Source organism: Vitis vinifera, chromosome 1 (assembly GCF_030704535.1).
Source record: "Vitis vinifera cultivar Pinot Noir 40024 chromosome 1, ASM3070453v1".
NCBI lineage: Eukaryota > Viridiplantae > Streptophyta > Magnoliopsida > Vitales > Vitaceae > Vitis > Vitis vinifera.
Window position 1 is genome coordinate 8,538,362 of NC_081805.1, and position 16,217 is coordinate 8,554,578.

At 30.8% G+C, this 16,217-nt stretch overlaps 1 protein-coding gene across 3 annotated transcripts; it reads left to right on the top strand.

The window, feature by feature from the left end:
• The first annotated feature begins 4,618 nt into the window (after positions 1-4,618).
• LOC100265381 (uncharacterized protein At4g28440) lies at positions 4,619-10,284 on the top strand. Of its 3 annotated transcripts, none has more exons than XM_002266269.5 (3): positions 4,619-4,852; positions 5,222-5,622; positions 9,722-10,284. In XM_002266269.5, the coding sequence occupies exons 2-3, from the start codon at positions 5,400-5,402 to the stop codon at positions 9,910-9,912; spliced, it is 414 nt and encodes a 137-aa protein (XP_002266305.1). In that variant the 5' UTR covers positions 4,619-4,852; positions 5,222-5,399; the 3' UTR covers positions 9,913-10,284. The 3 variants fall into 3 exon arrangements, with proteins under 3 accessions (XP_002266305.1, XP_002266183.1, XP_010651184.1); XM_002266147.5 differs by having other exon boundaries at positions 5,388-5,622; XM_010652882.3 differs by having other exon boundaries at positions 4,726-4,852; positions 5,344-5,622.
• Positions 10,285-16,217: the final 5,933 nt, after the last annotated feature.

Sequence of the window (16,217 nt, forward strand, 5' to 3'; positions counted from 1 at the left end):
TGCTGGAGAGGGAGATTATTAGGCTAAGTTTGCCTAGCCCATGAGTCCATTTATTAGGCTATTTTATATTTGAGTATTCCCTAAGCCCGAATATATATATATATATATATACACACACACACACTTTCATATGAGATGAGAAGGGGTGATTGAGAAAAGAAAAGAAAATCAGAGTTGTTTTTTAGGCATTGTTCTAGGGCTTGAGGGTGAAGTTACAAGTTCATTTATTAACTTTTTTTGAGGAATTTTTATGGAATGATTTCTCCTTGATTTTTTTTTTATTCATTTTTTTTTAGTGATAGATTCTTACCTCAAGCATTGAGATATTTATATATATTTTCAAGGTGAAGAAACTTGTGAGGACTAAGTTATTGTATCCCTATTTTATTGAAATGGAAGAAATTTTTTTCATGGTTTTTTACCTCCATTTGAAGGGTTTTTCCACATTATATTTGATGTCCCTTTTTTGGTTGAATGTTCTTAGATTATTATTGTTCATTCTTATTAGGTTATTATTATTATTGAGTAGTGGTTATTATTGTGAAAGAATCTTTAACCTTGGCAAGTGAATACTTTAGATATCTCTCTTTAATGTCCCAGTACCTATTTGATCTTTTGACTAAAAAAAACTACACATTTGGCCACTAACCTCTACCGTTTCCCTTATCTTAATTTCTATGAGTAATCGATATACTACATCTGACTCATTTACATGAGTATTATTTTGCAACCATGGAATTTCTAGTCATTTGGTTAACTCAAGTTAAGGAAACTTTATTCCTACTAGATGGTCAATTTTGTTGTTACTGTCTAACCATCATTTTTGCCCCCTCAACAAAAATAACCAAGTATAGTAGACCACTCAGTATTGCTATGTAATGAATGCTTGAGGTATGTATATTTTGTGTCTTATGCTTGAGCCGTGATAGTATATTCTAGAAGTCCATAGGTACAAGTCTTTTCGGACAATCATTTGATGTCTAGAATATGAATTTTCTTTGCAATAGTTAAAGAGGAAATGATTTGAAATTCTAGTTCATAGTGATTTCATGTTGTTAAAGGGTCAAGTATACATGTAATATGGTTGCTACATGCTTTGCCACTTTTGGTAGGGACACCGATTAAAAAATATATAGAAAAAATAAATTTAAATTTTATAAATCAGGTATATTTTCATTATTTTAAAAATATTTTAAAATAAATGCATTTTTTTGTAAATCAGAAAATTATTTCCTAAAATAACCCTTTATTTGATAATATTAAATAAAATTATCAAAAAAATATTTTATCTTTTTAAGTTAATAACTGTATTTTATAAATAAATATATTATAAATTTATATTATATAATATGAGGTATAAATCATTGTGGAGAAATTCTACAAAATCCTTAGGTGAAAAATAAAATAATTTATAATGTTTTAGTTAATAATGATTTTATATTTTATATAATATAAATCTCTTTTTCTTTTTATCTTTTTTTTAGTAAAATTGAATAAAATTTTTGTTGATTGACATCAACAATAAAATAAGAAATTTTAAAAAACTAAAAATATAAAAATAAAATATTGACTTTCATTTCACTAGTAAAGTATGCTAATTATATATATATATATATCGAGAAAGAGAAATACAATAGGAGTCAATATTTTATTTTATTTTTATTTTTATTTTTAATTTTTTTGTTTTAATTATTAAAAGGTGAATCTCAATAATGGACTACACTACACCTAGTAGGAGGGTGAATAGGTGTTGTTGAACTATATAAAAGAAATTTCCCAACAAAGATTACTTAACTATAGAAATTCTCAATGTCTATAAACTTCTCTTCCAACAACTTTTCAATAAAGCATAAAATTGAAAATAAATGCCCAAGTAACCATATTTCTTTCATTCAACATATATGCCCAAGTAACCAATGATATCAAAAATTGAAAATAAATCAAATAGTAGAGTGAGAGAAAGAGACAATTGATATCGAATTTTAACGTGGAAAACCTTTGAAGAGATAAAAAATCGGGCCTACAACCGATCAAAAACATCTACTATGAAGAATAAAAACTGAATACAAGGTTTTACTTAGCTCAAGCTTACCAATCATTCTTGGACCACTTGACTAGTACTTTCCACTTTCAGCTTCCCACCTTCTTCTTCTGGAGCACACTTGGAGTTCACACCAAACTCGATCTCAACTTTTTTTTGAATCCAAGAAGAAGTTAGGTTTTGACCCAAACCCAAATAGACTAGAAATTGAGATATGAATGAATGAAGAGTCAACCCATCATTTTTTCAAGAAAATCTTTTGAAAATGGTCTGGAAAATAATAGGAAAGTTGGATTTCATGGCAACTAAACACCCCAAAATAGGAAAGGAGAAGATAACCAAAGGAGATGGCTGCTTCTGTGTCTTTCTCTCCAGAATAGGAAGCAAGTTTTGGGTTTTTAAATGAAAGAAACTCTTGATCCAACGGATGAGATTTCATAAAAAAAAAAGTGTAAGTTGGATTGATCTGCTTGTGTACTTGGATTGATCCAAAAACAGGGGAACTTACTCAACTTCCCTAATATTTTTTAAAATAATTCAAAAGAAACTCTTGATCCAACAGATGAGATTTCATAAAAAAAAAGTGTAAGTTGGATTGATCTGCTTGTGTACTTGGATTGATCCAAAAACAGGGGAACTTACTCAACTTCCCTAATATTTTTTAAAATAATTCAACAGGGTTTATTTGAATTCATTCAACACACATTTGACTACATACCTCAACCTCTTAACAAAGTCTTAATCTTCAAAGATCAAGTAATCCGAAAATGAACTGAAAAATCGAGTTAGGGGACACTTAGGAATTTTGTCTGAAATTACCAACCTAGTTAAACACTCACAATTATATTTAATTTTTAAGTATTTTAGTTTTATTTGTATTTTTAATTTTTTTAATTTATTATTTTATCGTTATTTAATATTTCCAAGGACATGTATTTCTCCAAGAGGGGAAAAAAAAATCTAAATCAAGCCTCATAGTTAAAAAAAAAAAAAAAAAATTCCGAAACAAAACTAAAAGGAATATCGATTCTTTACTATTAAACATTTACGTGTTATGGTTATGGTTACAGTTAAGACATCATTTTTAACTTTAATATCTATTATTAGAACCAAGACTTCAATCATCTCATTTGAATTGGGGATTAAGATTTTATCCAGCTTATCTTAAATCATTTAAGCACTCGTAGGATCAAGTTAAATTTTTTTGTATGATGTTTAAGGTCATGTACATTTATTGTTAGCTTTTGACTGGAATGATACGACACCAAGGCCTTAGGGGGAGGCACCTTCCACCAATGCGTGCCTAATGATTGATCAAGGTGAAAATTGAGATTTACAATGGTTTATGTGCGGGCTTGATCGTGATCGAAGGTCATACTTAGATTCGTGACTATGACGTCTACCATTGCAAAGCTTGTTTAACTATGTAATTTTAAAGTAATTTTTTATTTTTAAAAATGAAAAACTATTTTTAAAAATTTATAAAATTATTTTATCATTGTTTTTTGGGGAAAAGTTTTTAGAGAATAAATAAAAATTGTTTTTATTAATTTTTAACAAATATAAAAGAATTAAAAAAATTATAAAAAAAATAAAATTGAATAGGATATCATTTTTTTTCTTACTATAATTCATTAAAATACCAAAAATCTTCAAATATGTCCTTTAAATTACATGTGTTTTTATGAATTTTCTTTAACTTAATAATTTTTTTCATTAAAATCCTTAATACATCTTTTAATTTTTAAGAATAACTTAGAATTTAAAAAATTTATTCAATTAATTGCATATTAAATAAAATATTTTAGAATATTATGTTCGTAATTATGCATTAAATGCATACATGTAATAAAAAATTTGATTTATTTCCTGATAAGAATGTTAAACCTTATTTGTTATTCATTTTAAATAAAATATTAATAATAATAATTTTTTTAAAAATTATTATTATTATTATTCATATTTTAAAAAAATAAATCAATTATACTTTTATGGAAATGTTAATATTGATTTTTTTAATATATAGCAAAATAATATATATATATATATATATATATATATATATATATATATTTAAAAATTATTATTATTATTATTCATATTTTTTAAAAATAAATCAATTATACTTTTATGGAAATGTTAATATTGATATTTTTTTTAATATATAGCAAAATAATATATATTTTTTTTTATAAAAAAAATATAATTTATGATTTTATTATAATATTACCATTCATGTTTTACTAAAAAACTATTTTTTAAATTTATTTACAATTACAAAAATAATTTCATTTTTTATAAGACTTGAATTAAATTTCATTAATACTATATAAATTAAATTTATAATGTTCTTATAAAATCAAAATTTAAAAATCATTTTTAAAAATAACTAATCCAAATAATTTTTTATTTTTTATTTTTAAAAACAACTTATTAAATATCCTTATTTCTATAAAATTTTAAAATATTTATTTTTGTTTGATAACTTAAAAATAAATTTTAAAACAAATATAAGAAAACGTGACCAAACGCCAATCAAAATTTTAGATAATATCCCCGAATTGTTATGCTTGTCGCAAGGATTGTACATTTGTGATGAAACTGCCCTCGGGTGACAACCTCAGTGTACAACTCTCCTGAAACAACAATTCAGGGATTGTGACGTGTACAGTTGAGATCAGCCGTGACTCGACCGAAGATGGACGGTCACTATTCATACAAACCCCTCCCTAGTAGACTCGATTGTGACGGCCGCGATTCAGAGATAACACATTCATCTGATCTGCTTTGGTCCTTGCCTCTGCAACTCTGGTAATTCCACGATCTCTGTTATTTTCCCTCCATTTAGGACATTTATTTTCATGGATCGGGTCTTATACTCATTCTATTTGTTTATTTATTGTTTCATCAAGAGTTAGGGTTTTGAATGTAATATGATAGGCATTATCTAATGCATCAGTTGTCTCAGTGATCTGAGAATTGAAAGAATTTGGAGTTCTTTCCATGCTCTCTTCCAAGAACTGATTTGCCATTTCGAGTATTTGCTTTCATATTTGTTTATGCTCTGTTTGTTTTCCGAGGAAATGTCGGAAAATAAAAAATCTTAACTTGTTTAATTATTTTAGACATGAGAAATTGTGCGACTTTTTGTCTCACTTTATTTGAGCTTTTCGTTTTTAGGAATTAAGGAAGCAGAGGGTACAAGGTTGAACCCATTTTTTTCCCTTTTAGTTTCATCTGTTTTTCACTAAGCGAACGGAGTGATCGAATCCTTCATTTTTCATAGCACTTTCTCTCTCTAGTTCCTTTTGTTCAGTGAAGAGTTTCCTTCCTCTGCTACTTGAAGGTGTGTTAGAAAATGGCTGAATCAAAATCTGGATTGAGGAAGCCTGTGTTCACCAAGATTGAACAGCTTCGCCCGGGTACTAGTGGGCATACTCTCACGGTAAAAGTTGTTAGTTCTAAGATGGTGCTGCAAAAGGGTCGTCCAGATGGTCCTCAGGTGCGTCAAATGCGGATTGCAGAATGCTTGGTAGGAGATGAGACCGGAATGATTATTTTTACAGCGAGGAATGATCAAGGTAGATGACTTTTTAAATATGCACAACTCTATGTTGAGGGCTATATTAAATTTTGCTTGGCTTTTTCCTTGACATTTTACTAACACAGAAATTCTCTTCTAAGGATAGTATAAATGTTTTCAGTTTAGGGTTCATTTTTCATGCATTTAGTGTCTTGAATTTTCTAGTTTGTAATTTCATTTGGAGTCCACTGGCTTTACTTTTGGCATTTTAAGCTACCTGAACAGCATAATCCAGTTGCAAACAGGATTCTTGATTGTGTTATACTAGTCTAAAAAATCTTAGTAGCATATTTATGTGGCAATCTGTTTGTTTCCACAAACATGAATATGAGTTATTATGAATTTTGATACAATTGAGGTGCACTTAATAACTATGACTATGAGAGGACGTTATGAAAATCAGTATAGTTTTCATATTTGTGTTCCTTCTTTTTCTTTTTTCTTTTTTATTTTAAAAATTATTTTTATTAATTTTTTTTATATATATATTTTTTAAAATTATTATTATTTTCTTTTACCTATTTTAAGAAAAACTGAGTCAAATAAATTCAATTTTTGGGGCCTGCCTTAGCATCCATCCAAAATCTAGGATGATATAATCTGTGAAGACAGGATCTATTTATCTATTTTTATTATTTAATATTTACTATTTTTTATTATTTAATAACATAATCTGTTGATTAGTATGACTTGTCATGAACTGCTGGTTATGAGGTAAAATGTTATTTTGTAGTGTTGATTATGAGGAAGAGTGGCTTTTTTGCATTGGACTATTTAGTCTTACTCTTTTCTCTCTGTGTGTATATTTGTTAAATTCATGAAATATATGCTAAATTGATTCCTTGATTCAGTTGACTGAAGGTAAAACATGTCTTGTTTTGTGTCTAAACCGTATGAAAATGGAAATTAGGTGATTATACATTCAGGTCGCTTGTCTTTGACTAGCTTTACTAGCATCCTGAATCATAGGGTGGTGCCTAATGACTTTGGATGCTTGGATGAGCAAGAGAGAAAGAAACAAGCGATATATTTGCCCCTTTTTCCTGCCATTTTGTTCATGTTTAATAATTTAGTTCTCTCAATTAGATATGTTTAACAAATCCTTTTTTGAGAGTGCCACAAGCTAATCATATTCTTTTCTATCATTTACAACCTTTTTGGCATGTATTTGGATTTAGGTTCTTTCCTCTTTAATAATATATTCTCTTTTGTTCAATTGCCATGAACATCCTCTTAATTTTAATGTTTGGCTTTTTCTTGTAAATAATAGAAGTATTTAAATAAGAAAAATGATGTATTGAGAAGTACACATTAAAAAGATAAATTGTGCATATTTGTAATAATTTAATGTCAACACCATGTGTATGCATTTCTATATTTCATGTAGGGTGGGAATGAAGTCCTCTTGTTCAATTTAATGAACTTTTTAATTAAGAAATTATTGCAGATTTGGGCTGGTCAGAAAACTGTTAGCAGAGAGTTTGGAATATAATTATCAGGCTATAAATTAGTTGGCAAATCTTTTGGGGTCTTTGTCAGGTATTGCAGGGAAATACACTAAAAAAAAACCTTGCTGTTGGGATGATGCCATTGGTTTGGTTCCTTGAATGTGACCAGATCAGTTGCTGATTTGTTACCAGTATCAAATGTACTGAGATGTCAATTTGGATTGAAGTTAAATTTGAAATGGTAGCCAATCTTGAAATTGGAGGAATTGTGGTGAAACCTAACCAGTTTGGTGATTGGGAAACAAAATGTCCAATGTGACAAAATATTAGGATTGTCGGGGAATTCACTAAAACCCTCGTGTTTGGAATGATGCTCCCTGTTTGGTTCCTGAAATGAGACCAGATTAGTTGCTCACTAGTTACTGGTATAAAATGTGCTGTGAATAGGGATAATAATGGAGCGGGTTTTTTTGGGTACCTATCTCGGTCTGCCCCTAATAGGACAGGTTAGGAATAAATATAAACGTTTTCAGGACAAGTTCGAGAGATTTTTTTAAACCCACAATGGGTTTGGGTAATGGACTTTATCCCGCCTTGCCTTGTATTGATTATATGTAATATTAAATAAAAATTATTTTAGTTGTTGTTGTTGTTTTTTCTCATTTTTCATTTTTTTAAACACAAAATATTACTTCTCATAAAAATTAATTATAAATAGTTATAATTTTTACTAATTTATAAATTTTATTTATTTTTAATACAATTTAAGATTTTAAAAGTACAAAATTGAAAAAAAAATTTAAATGGGGTGGGGCAGGTCTGTGCCTGGCTTCGTCTTTTATTTATTTTTTTATGAGGATGAGAATTCATATAAATAAATGGGATAAGGGTGTATGAAAATTTCCTACACCTGCCCTTCTTTTTTTTTTTTTTTGGATGGGAATTGATATAAATAAATGGGACAGGGGTCACCCATCCACAACCATCCCCATCCCTAAATGTGAAGCAAAATTGTATTGAAGTTAAATTAGACATGGCAGCTGATCTTGAAATTGGAGGAGTTGTGGTGAAAGATAATGGGTTTGGTGATTGGGAAACAGCATGCCCAATGTGATAAAATATTGGTAGTCTCGATGGCATTTAAGGTTGTGGTAGTTCTGGTGGTAGCAAGTAGTTACTGAAGGAGCTAGGTCTTGGTAGCAGCTTTGATGATGCGGTCAGTGGTGATAGTTGAGCAGTAAAAGTGGTGTTAATTGCTTTTGTAGTTATTTGTTTGATGATGATAATAATAGAGTAGTTAAAGTGGATGTAATTGCTGTTAATTGGTGATTTCAGTCGTGATAACAGCTAAAAGTACATATTGTGGCTTGATGGTGGTGCATGATGCTGAAATAGGTATTATTAGTAATGATGAAGGTTTAGGGTGGTGGTGGAGTGTGTCCTCATCATATTGTGGGATATGGTGACATCCAGAGGTTGTGATGGGGATGTTGAAGGCATTAAGTTTGTCTAATTGGTGGTTTGCTGGTGCTAGTTACCAAGGTGGTGACAGTAGGATGGTAGCAGCAACCAATGTTGTGTCTGGAGGGATGGTAGTGGTGGTGACAGAAAATTTTCATTTTTCATTTTCTCTCTCTCTCTCTCTCTCTCTCTGTGTTGAATTTTCCATTTTTCTTTCTTTCTTTTTTGGTTTCTTTTGTATTAAGCAAGTAAGAATTTTTCATTAGGAAAGTGCTGTGGTGGTTTAAGGTAGTTAAAAAGGGTGGTGACAAGGATTTTTATTTATTTTATTTTTATAGGAAAATAAAGATTTTGTTAGAGAAGTGCAGTGGTGGTGATAAAGAGTCAAAACAGTTGGAGAAAGGTAGTGATGGTTTTGGTTCCTTGAGGTGGAGTTGGTGGTTACATACTGTTAGGTGATTGGTGGTAGAGATTACAAGATGCTGAAAGTGATAACAATGATAATGGTAATGAAAGAGATTTAAGATGGTGGTAGAATGATGTTTGTCATTGGTAGTGTAGTGTTGTTGAATTGACAGTACTTGCAATAGTGGGGCAATGGTAGTGGAGCAATTGTTGGATTTGAGGTGATATTCCAGTTCGACTTGGTGGTTTGCATCAAAAGAGGGTGTTCACAAAATATTGAAACATCATTGAATAATGAAAGCAATAGTAATGCTCAGACCTTTTATGTGAGCCCATTTTGTTCCATAACTGGGCTATAAGCCTGAGAAAAAAGATATTTTCTGATACAATTTTTTTTTTAAAATGTCAGGGATTGTCTGGGTTTCGTAGTGATAAGAATACCAGAAAGAATGAAATGTTTGTCTTGTGTTGAAACCTTTGTTATTATTAACATGTGATGTTCAGATGCATGGATCTAAGGTTAATTTGTTGTTTGCTGTATATAGTGAAAATACTTCACTAGCATCCATTGAGCAAGTAGGAATCTTTACTGAATTTGTGTGGTGGCATCTCTATTATCTATTGACCAATGTGAACAGTAACTTATTCTTGGTTTTTTATTAAATTTATCAACCTAAGTTTACAAACATGATTTTTGAAATGTGATGGTTGCATCTGGACTTCACGGGAAAAATTGTAGTGGATACAACTACTCATTACTGTATTTGTTTTTTTTTTGGTTAGTGGACTTGATGAAAGAGGGTAGCACTGTGGTCCTCCGCAATGCAAAAATCGACATGTTCAAGGGCTCAATGAGGCTTGCTGTGGACAAGTGGGGTCGTGTGGAAGTCACTGAACCTGCCAGTTTCTCTGTGAAGGAAGATAACAATCTTTCCCTAGTTGAATATGAACTTGTGAATGTTGTTGAAGAGTGACTGTTCTCGACAGTGGTTGTTTGCTTCTTTACCCCCCCTCCTACCCAAAAAACAAAAACAAATCTGACAAATGCAATTATGTACTGGGAATCTTATCTCCAAAAAATCTCATGAAAGTTCGCTTTTAGGAAGAAGAGATATGGCTACAGTAACAATCTTCCTTTCTACGTATCAGGCAGCTGGTGGACCATTTTGGTTGTACGTCAACAGATGGTGATTGCAGTAGAGATAGAGCAGCCAGGTGTCGAGACTCGCTTTGGTTCATTTACTTTTCTATTTATTTCTGGATACTTATGACTGTTCTTTGGCCATCAGATCACACATGTAAGATCGATATCATGAAATGCATTTCAATCATACTGCATATTTGTATTTGATGGTTTTTCCATGTTTAATTCTTCTTTGCAATCTCATGCCCCTCTGCAGCTAGTTTCGTTATCCACATATGCCTATCTGGAAATACACTACTTGCTTTAATTAGTGTTAGAGAGGCATCCACTGTTTTGCCAATTTCTTCTTGTTGGGAATTGGCATCATAAGCAAAAGCAGACCATGCTTCTGTTCTTTTGGGGAAGTTCTGAAGAAAAACTTGGATTCTTAGCATTTGTTTTGTTTTTGTTTTCCTATTCTATTGGCTATCTTTCTCCGCATGTTGAATAGGATTAGAAAGGTTTAAGTAGACATGCAATTCAAACTTAAGGTCTAGTTGATTTTGATGATACAGATTAGCTGTTCAAAAGATTCAACTGGCAACATCATCTGGTCAATTTAATGCCAGTGGTCATGGTATGGTAGGCTTGTTTCAATGTCCTCAGCAACATTTCCTTGGGACTGTTGTAGTATCTCTTGTATAACTGTGATGAAGATTATGGTGACTGTTCAGTTGGGTGAAAGTGTCAAAACAAACGTGAGTCTGAAGTCTTTTGAAAGACTGAAAATGGTCAATAATAATACTGTTCTGATAAAGAAGAATGTGTCAGACCATGGAGGCTTTAGTCTATGGGCGGTGTACCTAAAAACTCCATCAGGGATTTTCCTATTACGGATAGTCGCGTGGTCAATCACATTATTACTCAACTATTTGATCTGTCAATTGTCTTCAGTCCTGAAGTGTAGGACAGATTAATGGGTGCGGAATCAGCAGCTGTAGATCAACTAGGGCTGCATAGGTCGGTCCGGCCTTTGTCCAGGTGTAGATGAGAGAGGGGACTCGAGACATTGTCGTATGCCTAAAAGGACCACATGCATTCCTGATAGTTACAAACCATAATAATAGCAGATGGAGCTTTAAAGAAGGAAGAAACAAAAGGAAGCAAGAAACGGTCCATTCGCGTCACGCTCACTAGTTTTTTCAATAGGATACCAATATGAGCAAACCATTTCTCCCTCCAGCTCTTCCAGACCCATTGTGCTTGAAGCATGAGAGATGGTCCTTCATATATATATCTATCATGTTTTCTTTAGCCATATATGTGGGAAGACTGCCACTATCAACCTTTATGTTGTCTCTGCCTCTCTGGAGGATGGTGCATGCAAGGGATGTTTTATAGCGGTTCCGATGTAATCCTCGTCCCGATATTGCCTTTGTGTCTGTTGATACGAAGAATGAAACCCTCGTCCGGAGGTAGTCCGCCCTCGTTGCTCGAATTATTGTATTGGTGTGAGTACATGATAGCTAGGCCCATGCGGCCATGCCTGCTTGGCTGGCGTGCATGATTGTTTGGATGTGCACATGCCTATCATTTTCTCGCATTCCAATCATTCCTTTGGGTGGGCCTTTTCATTTTTATTTTTTGGTGCCTTCTAGGTTCAACGTTTCTTCCGAATGTGTGCTGAGTCTGCTGGCTACAGGGTGCTTATGGCTTGAGTGGAGACTCAACCCTCGCAATTAATCAAATACTTTATTTCTCACGCTCTCCGTACAGCCACGATCATATTTGGTTGGAAAGCCAACAGAATAAAGATGATAATATTACCTATGATTGATGCCATTCCAACCAAAGTTTAAAAAATCTGGATATATCTTCAATCCTTAATTTTTTTATTTTATTTTATTTTTTATTATTATCGGTGGATCCCCGATCCTCGATTTTTCGGGTATATGGATGAATCTTGACACTATATCCACAACAGATATTTTGGATTTATCAGGATTTTCTGATTTTTTTTCCCAATATTTTGATAGATCAAAGCATGTGTAGAAGCTACAAATCAAAGCAAAGGTCAATGCTAGAAAAGTGGTCAAATGAACAAAATGTTGCCTTAGTGGTTCGAATGGTCTTCAGGGTAAAAGGCTAACCCTTGCACCGCTAGGCCAAAATGCCTTTACTTAATAATAAGACCAACATTTTATATATTTTATTTCAAACCTAAATTTTTTATGTATTTTCAAAAATAAAATATTAAAATAAAGTTTTAATAAATACATTAATTTTAATTATTTATTTTCAAATTTCATTTAACTTATTATTGAAAACACAAAAATTATGAATTAAATACAAATATAATAATTATACATATATTATGAAGTAGATAAATTATTATTTTAGTATTAAAGTTATTTTTAAAATTAATAAATTATAATTTTAGTATTAAATGTATTTTCAAATATCACCTATTATTATGATTATTATTATTATTATCATTATTATTATTATTATTATTATAAAATGTAATAAATTATATTATTTATATATTAATTTTTTTCATATCTCAATTATAATATATGTATTATTATTTCTTATATTTCTTTTTATAAGTTTTCTAATATTTTCATGAATTTTGATTAATTTTTATTATATAGATATTTTATGTCAAAATATTTAATGATATTTTTCGATATATTCCGATATATCTATAAAATCAAATTATTGATATATTCGTTAAAATTAACATTTTCATCATTGATTCCAATCCATGTGCAATATAAACATATGAAGTATGACCGTACAATCAACCGTTGGGCTAGTTGTAATGAAAAGTGATAGTTAGGTGGTGTTTGTTTTTTTCATCATTTGTTTTTAATTTTTTTTTACTTATTTTTTATTTTCAAGAGTTTTTTAATTGAATAAGAAAATTTAGTTTATTACTAAATGTTAAAAATAACTTTTTAAAACAATTAAAACACAACCTCAACACGACCCCAACTTATTAATATTTAATATTTAACCGAAATAGAATAATAAAAAAACAAACAACTTAATGTTTAATTCTATTAAATTATATTTAGAATTAAGTTAAATTAAGTTTTATTTTTATTTAAGTATACAAAATCAAATATCACCTAAGTAAATTCTATTAAATTGTATTTTCCAATAACACCCTAGGGAGAACCCTTTGTAGATGGCACACCTTGGGAGTATCAATCCATATTGCACACTTAGATTGCGCACCTTTAAGTGATGGTCTAGATTACGTACTTAGGGAGCCTAACTTACATTGAGTGCTTCACATTATGTTCTAAAGGGACTTCGCTCAGATTGCACACCTCCTTTAGGCACTCCAACAATGGCGCACCCTTCAAGTGAGTTGAGAAGGAAACGTGCCCCAATATGCCATCTTACGCAACTCTCACAAATTGCATCTCAACAACCATAATTGTGTTATCATTTATCAATAAGCCAATGCATTCCAACAATCCTATGTGTGCATTTTTTCACACAATAACACAGCGCATGTTCCCGGTCAATAAAGTGCGCATTTCTCATTTTCATCAATTAAGTGCACCCTAGATAGCTTTTACTTTAGCACATTGCTTTGATTGCTTCACTATGAACCCATGTCCAAATTCTACTAAAGAAATTACTACGGTCACATATTTCATGATCGCATGTCTTTTAGATCATCAATAGGAATACACTATCTCAATCACATGAGATATCATCGTACTTCTATTAAGAATACTTGTTGCCACTAACCTCTATCAATAGTGACTCAATCCATAAAGATGTATGATCAGATTAGGGTTTCACCCATAGGCTAAAGTCTTTTGTTAATTTTAGCATAAGTTTAATATTCTCTCAAAGTTGAGAGTTCATGTAATATAATAACTTGGTGAATCATGATTATTTGATAATCTTATATTATGATTCACCGTAAATCCTATCTAATGTGTAACCATACACATTATTGCACTCATTATGAGAAAATAATATTTGTTACCTATTATACTTCATACTCTAATATTGAGGGAAAAACTGTATTAACTCAATCCTTAAGATCATTAGAATATTGATATTGCAATGTGTCCTTATGTCCAATGCCACCAAAATGCAATGATAACTACAAAATTTTATGAAAGTTTAATTATATATCTATTGATATTTGGTAAGTTTACATACATAACTTATTTATGTTCAATAACTTGCCCTAGGTTACATGGAATAAAAATAAAGTAATCATGATTTGCATTCATTAGTAGATTAGCAATAACCCTTGACCTATTTTCCTTGCTTGCTTCCCCCGTTCCAACTTTGGAAACAAAGCCAAAATTATGAAAACAAATTGTTCCACTATCTTAGCATCAACCATTTTTATGGAAGTGCCTAATTTAATTTCACATATAGTTAAAAGAAGTTAATATTTTAATGCAATTAATATTGCAACTCTCCTAATGTGATTATAGTGAGAAATTAAACCATAGTGAGACAACACAAAAAAAATATCCTTTGTGATGTCTACAGCATGTACCTTTCTTTCCTTGAGTAGTAGTCTAACTAGTGTAGCAAAGTTCTTGATATTTAATGAGGTTCTCGACCATAGATCTTAAATTTGTTTTTTTTTATTCCTTTGTTTCTTAAATTCTTTAAACCCTATAAAACAAAGCATTTGGTTGCATATATAATTCGTGTCCTAGATAAAATAAATTATGCTTATTACCAAGGAACTATGAAAATTGAAAAGAAAACAAAATAAAAAAAAAACCTAGATGGGATGAGTAGTAAGAATGGCCATAAGGGTCATCAACTTGGTGTTTAGGTTGATTAATCACTTCAAGTAGGAGGACAATTTGTTTTTGCTTAATGTTAGAGTTGCTAACATCAAGTTGAGGTGTAGTAGGCATCATCTGAGAAGGGTTAAAATATTTGCCTCAAACTAAGATTGCCACTCTTTAGATTCTTTTAGAAATTCCCACATATCATGATCCACCATATAATTGAAATATTGTTGTGGTGCATGATGCTTTACTTTACCCTGTACATGACCACTATATTCGGGAGTGCCCAATGCTTTTGCAAGTATTTCATTATTGCCACTAAGACTCTGACCACACTCCTGTGACTCTTCCAACATCTTGTCCTAAAACACAAATGATGTTATTAACTTCAATTGCATATTGATTAATATAAATAAGGTATTAAAATAAATGAAATATATGTTACAAAATGTACACTTACAATTTTTCTTCACCACGGGTATGACAACTTCATCATAAGTGTCATTTTTTTTCCATTGCTTTCTTGCATAATAAGCTTTTATCAATAATTTTTGTATAGCTAGTTGCCACCATCTATTCAAAGTTTAGAATGTATTGCAATGAGTCCATCAATTTATGCATAAAAAAAAAAAAGGAAAACAAGAAACTACCATTAATTTACTATCTCTTCCTTAAGACCAACATATCCCTTCATACTAAGATGATAATTGTAAATATGCTTCTTCTTTCTTTCATTTTGAACTTCCCTAAAATCCTACAAATTTTATTTTATATTTTAGTAAATGTGAATAAGAGTAGGAGACATGAAGATGAGTTTAAGTTGATTTGAAATCTTTTAGACAATCTTTTCTTGACAAACATAGTCTAGTCTTAATCTTCAATAGGATTGTATTTAATTAGTGGCTTCTTAAGGACCTCTATCTAGTCTTTCAAAGGAATGACATACTTGACAATCAATATGTTATTGAATGATTGAAAGCATTTGCCTATCATTAGCGTACAATTCCTCTTGTTTTTACCATCTAATGTAAAAGCAGTCTATAAGGCATTAACATAGTTATTAGTAGATGAAAATGTTTCATAAACCAAATTAAAAAAAAAAGTTATATATTGAAACAACTAGTTTACCTAAATGGAGTCCCAAAACTTATTCTTCAATTGTATAGGTACATCTCCCTAAATGTTATTTCTAATTGGCACCATAGTGCGTGCCAATATACCTAAATAACTTGTGAGATGCACAAAAGTTTGTACAATAGAAATACCATAAGGATTGTACTTTATTATAAGCCTTAACCCTCTTACCCCGGTTCTTAACAATTATAGACTTTTTAGTCATCCCTATACACCTCTTTTTTGTAGGCAATTT